This window comes from Podarcis melisellensis, assembly GCF_964234715.1.
Source record: "Podarcis melisellensis genome assembly, chromosome: 5".
Taxonomy (NCBI): Eukaryota; Metazoa; Chordata; class Lepidosauria; order Squamata; family Lacertidae; genus Podarcis; species Podarcis melisellensis.
The window spans coordinates 58,934,123-58,948,389 of record NC_138537.1 but is presented as its reverse complement, the minus strand read 5'-3'; the positions used below and the strand labels follow the sequence as shown (position 1 = coordinate 58,948,389).

Genomic DNA, 14,267 nt, shown 5'->3' with positions numbered 1-14,267 from the left:
TGTTTAGACTGTGTCAGCAAGTTTATTTTTACCTACTAAAATCTGTTGGGTGGGGTCTTAATTTATAAATCTTGAGTGTCCCTGTGACTTGTAAATGTTCTCTTGTGGTCTTTTTTTAAAAGTATGGGAGACTACAATCCACAGATCTTTAAAAATAAAAAACCGTCCCTAGAAACAACAACCATAGCTTGTGTTCTCGTTGGAGAAATGCTTAAAACCTCAAGGGATGTTATCTAAACATCATTATTGATCAGAGCTGAAACCTACAGATACTGCTGCTGAGCTGCATATTAGTAACACAGTATTATGAAACAGGAATAGCAACAGAGGTGTGTGTGTGTGTGTGTGTGTGTGTCACCTGCAGATATCTAGTATCTGTGAAAAGAAGACTATTTATTTATTCCCAAGTAGTTGTGATTTTAAACTTCATCTAGTAGTGAACCACAGTCTGCAATGGATTAACTGCTGGACTCCAGAAACACCGAAATGTATGAGGATTTGGACAGCCATACAGCTGAGGTTGTGTCTGGCTACATGGTCTCTGCTAGACACTTGGGCCATAGAGGATGTCACAGAGTCAGTAACACCACCCATGCTAGAGGACAACAAAGACTAGATAACCATTCTACATTTGAAGGTTCTTAACAGGTTCTTGAATAAATATATAAAACAAATGAATTCCAAAAGCCACATAGGGCAATATTTCAGGCCAACAAATGTGTTTTTTGGAACCCTTCATCAGGCTTCGGTAAACAAGGCAATAGGGGGAAGGACTGGCTAATGCTGAAGCTATGGAGTCTTCATTTAGACAGTCTAAAGATGGGAAATGCTACAAGGTAGCAGACATTCAAATGAGACTCTCCTACCTGTTATGCTGGTTTGGCGTTGCACCTGGGTCTATGGCAAAGAAGAAGCAATGATTGAACTACCTTTTTGAAAATCGAAAATCTAGTTACCCATGCCTGTCTCCATACTTAGGCAAAACACACAGGTTCCTTGGTGGGTATAAAACAAGAATAAAGAAAATCTAGATCGTTTTTACGGTATATTAACAAAGCTGAAGATTAATTTTGGTTGGGGCACCAAGTAGAAAAGTCAATGGAAACCAACTACAGTGGTACCTCAGGTTAAGAACTTAATTTGTTCTAGAGGTCCGATCTTAACCTGAAACTGTTCTTAACCTGAGGTACCACTTTAGCTAATGGGGCCTCCTGCTGCTGTCACACCCCCGTCGCGCGATTTCTGTTCTCATCCTGAAGCAAAGTTCTTAACCCATGGTACTATTTCTGGGTTAGCAGAGTCTTTAACCTGAAGTGTCTGTAACCCAAGGTACTACTGTACTACTAGTTGTTGGGCAGAATGTTCTCTAAGAGAAGGGTATGAAGACCTACCTCTCCATCACAGGCCTATATGTCTTGCATAGAACTCCTGATATTTTCAGTTCTAAGCCGGCATTTTCAGTAAGTCCACAAAAGTTCCTAAAAACTACAAGAGGCTTATTTCCAGGACCTCCAATTCACAAGTTCCTATGAGGAGGTGGCTCAAAACCTACTTGGAATCTGCATGGACTTTGTGTTTTTATCTTGTATTGTTGTGCTGTGGAGCACCCAGAGATCTACAGATGAATGGCGGTATACAATCTTAACAAATTATCATCACCATCATCTAGATAACAGAGTATTCTTTTAATAATTATTATCCGTCTCGGTTACTATGACAGGGCAGGATAATTTAAAGCTAATACTAGCACATATAACACTCTTTTCCACATGACCCAAGAGATGATGCTCCTCATCATTCCATCTCAGAGGTTGATGCATTAGAAGGAAAACACAAACTGGATGTTCATTGAATGCACTCCATCCTTACAATGGTAAGAAATAAACAGCTTTGGACCACACATGACAAAGCTCATCTCCTTCAGGGAATCTTGTTGTGCCAAGAGGTCCCCATCTACCTTTGTAAAACGGATATGGGTTGTGCTGAAATGGTTTATAAAATTAATGAAACTTTCCAAGAGAGGTGGTTATTTCAATTCAGAAACAAACCATTTCTGCTGCTATAGACTCAAAAGTCTTTGACAGCAAGTTAATTTGCGAGTGATTACCAGAACGACTGGGAAGTTTCTGCCAAAGCATCCTTTCAAATAACAGTGTGCTCCGACTACCTCGCCTCACTGAATTTGAAAGGAGGGGTTATATTTTTTTTCAGTAACTAAAAAAAGGTCGTTTAAAAAATCTTGGGGGGGGGGTAATAATAACCCGATTCGCTGCAAAAGCCCTTAGCCCTACTGTTATTTTTCTCACGAATCGATCTCTGCATTACTTCCTGGTATCGTTACATCTGGGCATCGTAAACTTGCACCAAACAGCTCTGGGCTCTATCAGCCGGGCCTTGCAAGGAGAAAGACACGCGCGGAGGCCGCTCTAACCTTCGCCGGCCGGATTAGGAGGATTGGCTACGAAAAGGAAAGGGGTGGAGCGCCAGGCGCGCAGCCCCACGAGAAGCGGCGCGGAGGGACCGAGCGCGCAGTGAGAGAAACGGACTGTCAAGTGGCCATGAACCTGGTGGCGGATCGGCGGAGAGCGAGGCCCGCGGAGCTGAGCATGCACGAGCCGGAGCGCGTAAGTCCCCCGCTGAGCGCTAGCAGGCTGCGCGCAACAAGAGCCGCTGCTGCTGCTGCCCGGCCTGATACGTGTAGGCTTGAGCATGCGCTGTAACATCCGCTAAAGCAACGAGCCCCCCACCCCACCCCTGTGCCGCTCTCCGTCTCCCCTCCGCCTCCGCAGCCCCTCTCCTTGAATGCGGGTTTTGCGGCCGGCTTTCCAAGACAAGTTGGAAAGCGAAAGTGATAAAAGGCAGAGAGCGCGCATATTATTTCTCAAAGCAAGAGCTAAAGAAGAGGGTAGGAAAACCGGGCAGGGCGGAGGGGAGAGAAAGCAAACTTCACGAAAATAGCAAGGCTGCTTGTTGGAATTCTAAGCAAGCAAAAGGAGCCGCTTAAGCTCTTACAGGACTTCGCAAGTTAATGTGCCAGCCTTGCATTTCAAGGCGCGCGCACGCACGTTCGCTCGCTACAAGGTCCAAGCGAGTTAGTATTGTCTGAAAGAGCTGGCGGAGCTCTAATGAGTAGGAATACTTTGCAACTTTTTCACAACCTCCAAATCTGTAGCATTTATGTTCAGTATTTCCCGAACGTAAATGTCTTGGCGCGTGTGCGCTCTCTCTCTCGCTCTCTCTCCTTTAAGTTTCCCATTTCCAAAAGTGGGTTAGATAACAGTAGAAAAATTATGTCAGTACTTGCCAGCTAATTACGCTGAACTCCAGCTCCATCTGCAACTGTTTTGTGACTGGTGGGCCTCAGTAATTTTCAGGTGTCTCAAGAGAGGCCTCAGAGCAGAAGATCTGAGAATTCCTGCCTTGGCCCATTTCCCATATTGTATTTGAAGCTGAAGTTAGTGGGGATTTTGCTTTCTGCACCCTTCAGCCCCAAAGGCCAGAGCTGTGAGTGGACACCACTGGGTACCTGCAGAGGCCAGTATTCATGCAGGCAACCAACTGTTAACCCCCACAGCCTCCTGCCTGTTCACCTGCCCCCTCTGAACATGGAAGCAGTGACAAGAGTGAAGAGATGGAGAAGCAGCTTCTTGTGTCCTCATCCTGGGCAGCTGGGCCGATTTAGGCTCAGTGGGAGAGGGAAAGGATGGCACTTTGGAAAGGAGTTAAAGGGCAGCTAAAGGCACCTTAGTCTATGGCCCCAAAAGCCTGGAGCTGGCTTAGGTAGCAGGTGAGCATGCTAAGCCACCTTTTTGCCCTGAGCTAGGCTCAGAGCTGAAGGATAGACTTGTTTCTTAATTTGGACTTGGGACTGACAGGTGTATTTGCTGGGCTGAAAGGAGCCAAGCAGATTTAACTACCCAAATTTCCCGCCATAGCTTGCCCATGTTTGTACCTGTGCTTTGCTCTCCACTGCCAAGGATATTGCCTGGCAGCATGGGGTAATTGCACATCGGCAACCCTGAGCCCTTTCTGTTCTGAAAGGTCTTGTGGACAAGCAAGGTATTAAAATGGTCCCATGCATTTGGTTTCTTTTCTGAAACAGACTAACATGGCTATCCCTCTGGAAACCATCTTGCTCTCTCATTCTCTGCCTTCTCTCTGAGGTCCAGTGCCGAGGGCCTTCTGGCGGTTCCCTCGCTGCGAGAAGCCAAGTTACAGGGAACCAGGCAGAGGGCCTTCTCAGTAGTGGCATGCGCCCTGTGGAATGCCCTCCCACCAGATGTCAAAGAGAACAACTACCAGACTTTTAGAAGACATCTGAAGGCAGCCCTGTTTCGGGAAGCTTTTAATGTTTAATATTCTGTTGGAAGCCGCGAGACAGGGTGATTAAAAAACTGGTAGGTGACTACTAGCAGTTACAACCAACTTCCTGGGGTTTCTTCTTCTTTCGGCTTACATGAACTCAGCGTTATCCTTTTAAAAGACCAAACCATAATACCAAAGGCCTGAACAAAGATACTCTGGGTCATAAACCTTTTGCTTCATGCATCACTTCTGGTGTTCTTAGGCCTATCCCTGTCAGATACTTTTACTGCCTCTTCAAACCTTCAAGTGATTCTCCTACGTCACCTTCCTAGAGGGTCTCCTCATTCATCAGACCTTTCCACCCTTGCAAGGAAGTAGCAGATTCTGACAAGGAGATTTCATGAGCTGTCAGGGACGTGAGAATGGAGAAATATGTAGCCACTTCGCGATACATAAATGTCAGAAACCATTATCCAGTTATAAGTTGTAGATGCATCTGACATAACACATTGTCACTTCCAAAGGAGGAAAAGGTGGATGTCGTGTGCACTGAAAAGAAAGCGTTGCTTGGAGCTTGAAAAAAAAAATGATAATAACCAGTTGCCTGGGCACCTTACCTACTGGTACCTGGGAATTTGAAATACTCAACTATGACAGGAGTAGGCAATGTGGTTCCCTTAAGTGATTTGCCTCCCATGGATGGGAAACTTGTGGCCGTTCAGATGCTGTTGGACCTGCCATTAGCCCAAACCAGGATGGCTGAGAGTCCAAGGTGCAGTTTAGCAACGTCAGCCCAGCAACAAATTCCCCTCCCCTGTTCTGTACCAACCTACTTCTTCACGAACCTAAAAATATAAATAAATACATTGGGACTAAACTAAATAACATCTCTTGAAACCATACTGCAGGTGACTTCAGTGTGCTTTGTAAGCAAAGAAATTTCTAACACCTGCACTTTGTATTTTAAATTATTAATTTGTTTCCCGCTTCTGAGGGTTACTTTACCAAATACTAAGATTTTGTTTTGCCCTCTAGTGTTAATAGTTAAACATGACTGAGCCTGGTCCTTCAGATATTTTACAGACAAGGTTTTTTGGTGTGGTTTTTTTGCCTGTGTGGAAATAGTTCAAGGGAAAGTTCTTAACACAAAGAGCTTTTAAAATTTCTTAGTGAGCAAAAAATCCAGAAAGAGACTCGGAATTTAAATGCAGCAGCATACTCATGACAGGAAGCTGAAATCACCAGTGATTTGTTATACACTAATTTTGCAAAGCTTGATGCCCCTATATCTTTTTCCTGAAGTGTTTTCCGGTGAGCTTTATAGTGTAATTAAACCTATCAGTGCAATGGCATGTGCTTGTTAAAAGAGCCACCTTTGGTACTTAATTGTAGTTAGCCATCATTTGCTTTATTAAAAGGACATTTGCAAATATACAACAAGGCAGGCAAATCCCCAAGGATTCCAACCCACTATCTTCAAAACCCACACACAGCTCTAACCTTCCCTTTGGCTGAAAAGGGCTGGACGTGTTTCCCCTCTAGAGCCTATTAAAACCACTCTGTTAAGTGACCAGAGGCTGTTAACGCATTAATGACATTAGTTGCTTCTTTTCCTTCAGGGACTTTGCACAAAGCCCACCTCCCTCCCCTTTTTCTTTTTTGGTGACACTAATAGCATTTCTTCGGAGGATTGGATTTGTTGGCTATGCTGATCGGAATAATGCAGGCTAATGCCACCCTCATTTTCAGTGTCTGTCTAAAGGCCATCTTCTTTAATGCTTTATATTCAGTAGAGTGAGTTTTAATATCACCCTTAAGGGGTGATTGGTCTTATCTGCAGCTTTTGAGATCAGAGTTGGTAATTGGTGTCTCCTTTAATTTTTATCCCACTGATATACTTAGCAAAGAAAGTGCTTCCAGCCATATGGTAATACAGCCGTTCCAGAGTGCTGAGTGCAGGCTACCTAGCCTAGCCTATCCCTTGAGTCAAACTGTATATTCCATGCAGAAGTAGCCAAACAAAAAAAAATCAGGCTGGGGACAAAGATGATGGGGTTCGTGAAAGCATCCACAATAGGATGGACAGCTGAATGAATGAATGAATGAATTACAAACCACCATTAGATGAGTGTTTGGTCTTAGTATGCACCCTTAGCGTGCAGCAATATAAAGCACTGTCTGGCATTTAAAACAAGGGGGCATAACTAGGATGCTGTCAGCAATCTGTTACTGAATCCAGATCCCTAGGTCAAGAGAAACAAGAGATGATTGAGAAACAATACCAGATAAACAATACCTTGTTAAAACTATCAAATTTGTAGACACACAGACAAGCTCCAGTAACATACCCAAGTCAGGTAATCCCCACCCCACCCCCTTGGAAACTGCCTAGAGCTAAAAGGCAACCATCAGTTTTGTAATAATAATAATTTATACTCCACCCATCTGAGTGGGTTGCCCCCAATAAAGGTAATAAAGGTTAATGAGGAAATAACCAACATCTCTACAACCAATTTCCATGATGCACATCAGATATATTCAGTGCAAATTATACCCTAAAGTATATTCTACATGTGTTGTACAGGGGTGGTCAGTCGGACAATTTCCTGGCCTGTAAGATAAATGTCTGAAATCATCTGGCTGTGTGTTCATTCAGGTTTGCCAGTATGCTAATGGGTGCAATAAATGCTTGATACTTTTATCTACTGTACTACATGTAAACACAAAGGTCATGCAAGAAACTTCTATGTTAATGCTAGTTTAGACTTTCACATTTGTTCTGTAGAGTGTTTGCCACTTCTAACTTACACAGGCTAGTTAAGATTCACTTAGGTTGTGTGCTGTCATGTAAAGCCAGTTTGCTTGAATCACCCGGAGTGTGTCGCCGATTGCCCTCTAAATGTGCTTTCTGAGGACGTTCCTAGAATCTTACAGTTTTCAGTGATGGGAGCTGTAACTGCTTTGCTTGACTGCATTTGTGCCTTTTCAAAGAGGGTGTTGGAACAGATTGTCTTTTTCTCGTTCCTTATAGTTCTGCCAAGGTACTAGCTGTAGGGAACCTAAACAGGGCCTACCTGTAGAGGTTCTGTGGGTTGCTCATGTTGGTGCAAGTGAAAGCAAAACCCCAACTAGTTACCTACAGACCTTGTGCATCAGGGAAACACAATATATGAGGAGGAGGAAAAAATACATTCTGTGAACTCCTGTTTTCAAGCTATGTCTCATCACAGTCTGTACATGGGAAAGTAATGTAATCTCATTTCTATTTGTCGCTGTGCACAAATAGTAACCAGCTCTTGTCAGGCTTTACAATAAATATAGTTCAGAAACAAGAAACACATGAAACCACTTTTCTTGAAACAGTTGAAGGCTGGATTCTGACTACTATGTTCTATACCTCTCTTTTTGTTACACACACTACAGTACTGTACTTCTAAGCTATTTTTTAATACGTCAGAATTCACTATGCAAATAAAGAAAAGGGGATATTCCTACCTAAAAATATAAAGCTATGTTTAATAGGTCACAATTTCATTATGGCTATTGTTGAAACAATGGTTACTGCTTCCAGACAAGTGCCACTAAACACTTGATAGACCCTTGAGAAAACACTAAGCTGCTGCATATCCCAGTGGGTGAGCCCAAAGTACTTGGGACCAGCGTTCAGAATTCGCCAGGGGCTTGTTGTACTTGCCTATTGGACATTTGTGACCAAGTGAAGATATGGATTAATCCGTACAGAACTTTTCAGACATTGTATACCTGCCTCTGTTTGTTTGCATATGATAAAATAAAAATGCTCTGCCTACTCAGGTTTCCAAAGAAGAAAATGCCTGTATATCCTTGGATTTACACTTTACAGTACTTTTTAAAAAGTGGGACACTGTTGTTATTATCTTGTTCCAAGCCCTTATCAGCTATATTCTTGACTTATTTAGACTTTTTAGCCCTGTTAGAACAGGTCTGGTGCACTTATGCACCATTCTGATGAAATTCAATAACCTGAGGTGGTCTCCAAAGCTATATGACCCTGTAGGGCTTTGCCATGGACGTGCTAGGTACTGTGTTATTAATGTAGCATCCGCCATCAGAATTCTACGCTGGTCTGTTGTTGCAATTCCACGAGATGTTTTCCAATGGCATTGAATTTCAGAATAATTTGGAATTCTCTGTAGAAACCTCTGTAGGTTCTGCCTGCGTTGGTATAAGATTCTTAGACAACTACTCTGTATGCTAAATTTCTGTCCCTGATACTAAGTACCTCCCAACCCAAAGCAATAGTCTGGTTTCATATTTGATAAGCAAAATTTCATCTAATGCACAGCACCAATTCACTTTTTCCTTTTATCCTTTGTCCCCCTGCATATCTCTAGTTAATGCCACTTGTACGCCATAGATTTTAATAAAGGACATATTCTGCCGTAACAAAAGAGGTGGGTGTTTTCCCGGTGGAAGGCATTTTGCACATTCATAGCATAATGCATATTTTGTTTCTGATTCACTTCCTTTAGCTATATCTTGTTTCTTTCTCAACAGTGCTCTTGTTTCAGCCTTTCTCCTTGGAAATTCTTCTTGCATTGATCCACTTTAAATTTGCTTTCTACAAGTGAGCATATTGTAGTGGATTTTCACTCCCTAATACAAGTGCTGAGGGCTCTACTCATCTGAAGATTCAGAGGTTCAAAGGAAAGGACAGCTGTTAAAAACTCTCCCACCCTCCAGAAACCTTTGCTCTAAAAACATTAAAAGGGGTCAGGTCTGGGGTGGTTGAAAATCATACCCACCTGCTAAGGATAGTACATATAGGATGTCTGGAATGCATGCAGGTCTTCTTCCCCCTTTCTATTTCTTGGACCACAACCACTGACACATTCAGCATCCTTTGGCTCCACTGCCCTATACATCCCACAGGTCCTGAAACACACTGAGCACAGGTCTTTCACTATAGAACCATAGGATTGTAGAGTTGGACCCTAAGAATCATCCAGTCCAACCACCTGCAATGCAGGAATATGCAGCCATCCCATACAAGGATAGAACGTGCAAACCTGGTGTTATAAGCACCATGCTCTAACCCAGGCATAGGCAAACTCAGCCCTCCAGCTGTTTTGTGACTACAACTCCTGTCATCCTCATCCCTAGCTAACAGTACCAGTGGTCAGGGATGATGGGAATTGTAGTCCCAAAAAAGCTGGAGGGCCAAGTTTGGCCATGCCTGCTCTAACCAACTAGGATGGATAGATGATAGATAGGTAGATGATAGATAGATGATAGATAGATAGATAGATAGATAGATAGATAGATAGATATAGATATAGATAGATAGATAGATAGATAGATAGATAGATGATAGATAGATAGATAGATAGATAGATAGATAGATAGATAGATAGATAATAGATAGATAGATAGATAGATGATAGATAGATAGATAGATAGATAGATAGATAGATAGATAGATAGATAGATGATAGAGAGAGAGAGAGAGAGATAAATAGATAGATAGATGATAGATAGATGATAGATAGATAGATAGATAGATAGATAGATAGATAGATAGATAGATAGATAGATATAGATAGATGATAGATATATAGATAGATGATAGATAGATAGATAGATAGATAGATAGATAGACAGACAGATAGGTCTTTTTAAAAAATGTTATAAACTGATATTCTTCAGCACACCTAGGAAATCTCTCTAGTATAGGGTTTCTATCAGTAATGCATGAGCTTTGTCCAGGTGGTCCAGGTGGTATGACTATCGATTAAATACTCACATTGATTTTTATTTTATTCTATTTTATCATATTGCTGTTTGAATTCTATGGCACGTATGTGTGCATATGTAATAGGAATGAAGAAAGCTGCTTTATACCATGTCAGACTATTGGTATAATGTCTAACTCTGTACTGTCTGCACTGACTGGCAGCAGTACTCTCCAGAGTTTGAAGCAAGGGTCTCTCCCAGCCCCATGCAGAGGTGTCAGGGACCTTCTGTGTGCAAAGCAGAGGAGTGGGATGTGGTGGAAACTTTACACTTAATTTCTTTTCCTTTTATTCCCCCTTTTAGAAACGAGCATGTAAAAGTTCAGAGACTATTCCACAAGTGATCAGCACTTGCCACCCACAAAGCAAGTGTGCTATGGATTACTGGGATATGGAGCAGGATTTGAAGCAGAAAGATCCCGCTGATTTTTTTAGTCCTCAGATTATGAAACAAAAGCCAAATTCTGTGGTATGTTTTATGTAGCCCAAATCCATGCTTTTAGCAGAAGATGTTAATATATTTCATAATAAAAATGTCAACCAGTGGCTGCTTTTTTCAGAATTTTGTGTATGTGTGCTTGTTAATCAGATATTTCCGGATAATGAAACCAGAACTACAGCCCAGCCTTGCCCAAGATGTATTGCTGGAGAACCTGTAAGTATATTAACCTTCTTACTATGACATAAAAGATAGGCTTGTTCTTAAATATTAGAGCCATAAAACATAAAGTTAATAAAAAAAAACCCTGCAATTACATTTCTCCGGGATAAAGCATGTAAATAAAAGAGGCAGATTGATTTAGCTTTTTCTCCATATGCTAGCAGAGTGCAAAACTAATACGTTTCCTGCATCAGATTGGAAAATATAGGGACTTCAGGCTCATTTTTCAAATGCATTCTAGAAAGCAGAGTTTAGTCACGTAAATGAATCTCAATTCAAGTTAAAAAGGTGTAGATTATTGTATTCCAGGAGTATGTCCAATTAAGAGACATTTTAATATTTATGGACAGAGTTTTAGAAGTACAATTCCACAAAATTGGGGGGGGGAGTAGCTATAGACACACATATGGCACACTTCTTTTAAACATTTCCAAGCAGTTTAGTTCAGTCTCAGAAGGTTGTTGGATCTTTTTTTAATTATGCAAAGTTATTTCTGTCCCAACAATGACAATACAACTCCATTCCAGACCCCCAAGTGCTTTGTAATGGGCTTGCAGACTTCCCCACTCAGTTCAGTTTAGGCAGCAGCTCTGTGCAATTCTTTGCCAGTGAAGCCCTATCCTATTTACTGGAGGGAATGGAAGGCTTTTGCAGATGGGAGTCCTTTGTTGGTGGAATTTAACGAAATCAGTTGGCTTTAGGGGTGCAGTAGCATCCATGTCCGCAGCTCAAAAAAAGGGTTGACCTTTTTGCAGGCATTCCACAAAAGCCCTCTGTGTGGGTCTTCTCCCCCATGGAAACTGATGTGATTAGTCTTTTTTTTTCTGGTGGGAAGTCCTCTCTCCTGAAGGAAAGGACACTGTCAGGGAGCTGGATTATTCACAATGACACTGGCCAACACCAAACTAATTTGTTTTCTTCTGCCTTGTGGAGGGTCAGGATATAGGCATTTGTTATGGATTACAAACCATTTTAATAGCCATGTTTTGATTTAAAGCTAATCCAAGGACTTCGTTTATCTGGTTTTTTCCAATTTAACAGATATAGATGATAGATAGATAGAGATGATAGATAGATAGATGATAGATAGATAGATAGATAGATAGATAGATAGATAGATGATAGAGAGATAGATGATAGATCTTCTCGTGGCTTTCCTGTAATGTATGAAACATGCTTTTTCATTGATATGGAATCCTAGGTCGAACAATGCATGCATACACGCAAAAGACACCAAAGCCTGCCAATTTCCCTAATCATGCATAACTTGGCCTTAGCTTACACTTAGTATAACCTCATTGGGTAGCTCAGGGTTCTTGGAGGTCCTACGGTAACAGCTAAATGACCCTGTTTCAGTACAAACACTAAGATTTCTTCCCACCCCTTTTGCAACTAGCTTCTTGTATGACATGTGGCTAGGCCACTGGAGTCAAAGGTCCTCCCTTCATGTTCCAGTATTGCAAAAGCCAGGGAAAGTGTGATGAATGTTGTCTGTAGGCAATTTTAGATATTTGACAAGCAGAGGTAAAATGGCGCATGAGTAAGCTCTTGTTTCCTGTTTCTGTGGTTCTGTGCAATGTCTGAAACAGGTATTCATGCATCTACCCCATGGGAAAAGTTCCCTGAAAAGTAGGAGCCACTTAAGAATCCTGTGCTGACATCTCTCATCTTAGGATGTATGGACAATTTTTTTCCCCCTTGTGCCATTCATGAACTTATAAAATTGCCACATGATAAAGTGATGTCTATTAGCTTAGATGGTCTGAAGGAAGGATTAGACAAATTCATGGTGCATAATCAATGGCTATTACTCACAATAGCTAAAACATTGCCTTTGGTGATTCGATTTATTTCTGATTGTCCCCAGCAGCAGCTGAACTGTATGGGTTGGCTGTTGCTTCTGCGCCTGGTTTATGAGCTATTTGGAGACATCTGGCCAACCCCTCTGGAGACAGAATGCTGGACTCTCTGGGACTTGGTCTAAGCGAGCAAGGCAATTATTTTTTCTTATGCAAACAGGAAGAAAGTAGTGTAGGCTCAGTTTAGAAAGCATTTGGCTTATGGAGGCCAGCTGTATTGGATGAGCATATCCAGCCACACTCAGAAGCTCCCTACAGATCCAGCCATAGAATACAAAGTCAACGTCTTACTTGGACATCAAAGCTAACACTTCCCATGCTTGTCAAGGCTGCTAATATTTTTGCAGGGGTTTTGCTTACTCCTTATTGTCTACATCAGGGATAGCTTCCAGATGTTGTCGACTACAAATCTCATCATCTCTGACCATTGGCTATGCAGCTGAGGCTAATGGGAGTTGTAGTCCTCAGCTTCTGTAAGGCACAATGTTGGCTTCTCCTTTTCTATATAGTGCAAATGCTGATCTGTATAGTAACCCCTTATTTGCTTTTTTTCAGGGACACTTTGGCCATATTATGGCATTTATTGAAGATCACAGGACATTGATGCAGTGATACTCCATAACAAAATACATAGGGACTGGTTTGAGATTCCAGACTTTTTCCACACTCCACCACATTCATAATTATTATTATTACATTCATACAGTTTATCTTAGATCTGGGGAAGATCTTGCCTGAAAAGGCTTAAAATCAATCTTGTGATTCCTTAGGTTATAGTTGAGCTACTTGGTAGCAACCAATTGAACCTAGTAAATGATACTTCTTGAAAATTGAGTCCATACATCCTCACTTTTCAGCAGCCTTAGATTGCTACTGTCTTAGTATTTCTTGCAATGAAATTACAATGTTCATTCATGTAAAGCACATAGGAAACACAATAGGCCAGTGGGTGGTTACTCATAGAAGTTAACCAAGCAATACTAGACATATTCTGTCCTATGAATTCCAGAAATGTGATACTCTGTTTACTCAGACTAGTCCCAACACAGTCTGTAAGACAGCTTCAAAATATGTGGCTCGAGTATTCTTTTTGACTGCCTTAGTTGAAAACAGTAAGGGTTACTTATGAAACGACATGCATGGGTTTTAGCTGTTTGCAAAGCAACCACTCCTATGAGCAATAGCACAAGCCTCCTAGTATATAGAACCAGGTGTGTTTGGCCTCCTCTAGTTGAATGGCCAGTCAAAGCCATTCTGGTGTGCGGCCGCTGTCACATTCTGACTGTTTCTAGGAGCCACAGATGAGAGCTGAGTGCAGGGTGAGGACCAAAAGTGAACAGTCTACCACCCTAGAAGGCACACGAAGTGTCCCCCACCAGAAGAACTACCCCTCCCATAACATCCTGTACACCCCTTTCCTAATAGATTATAGAATATTTACACAGGCCACTGTGCACTGAAAATGTAATCTTAGATCAAAGGTTTCTACAAACGAGTAAATAGTTATACACAGACACACACACACACACACACACATATACATATACACATATATAAACACATAGACACATATCTATATATCCCAAAATTAAATAGGGAGGAAGTGTTATAACCACAAAAGCGTTGCTTTGAGAAATTTCAACATTATCACTTTTTTATGATCAGTTTTGT

The 14,267-nt window shown here is 41.6% G+C and overlaps 1 protein-coding gene across 2 annotated transcripts; it reads left to right on the top strand.

The window, feature by feature from the left end:
* The first annotated feature begins 2,242 nt into the window (after window positions 1-2,242).
* On the top strand, window positions 2,243-14,262 carry LOC309370080 (uncharacterized protein C10orf143 homolog). Of its 2 annotated transcripts, none has more exons than XM_081911489.1 (4): window positions 2,243-2,624; window positions 10,381-10,545; window positions 10,666-10,731; window positions 12,608-13,134. In XM_081911489.1, the coding sequence occupies exons 1-4, from the start codon at window positions 2,559-2,561 to the stop codon at window positions 12,719-12,721; spliced, it is 411 nt and encodes a 136-aa protein (XP_081767615.1). In that variant the 5' UTR covers window positions 2,243-2,558; the 3' UTR covers window positions 12,722-13,134. The 2 variants fall into 2 exon arrangements, with proteins under 2 accessions (XP_081767615.1, XP_081767616.1); XM_081911490.1 differs by lacking the exon at window positions 12,608-13,134 and adding an exon at window positions 13,152-14,262 and having other exon boundaries at window positions 2,456-2,624.
* The last annotated feature ends 5 nt before the right edge of the window (window positions 14,263-14,267 follow it).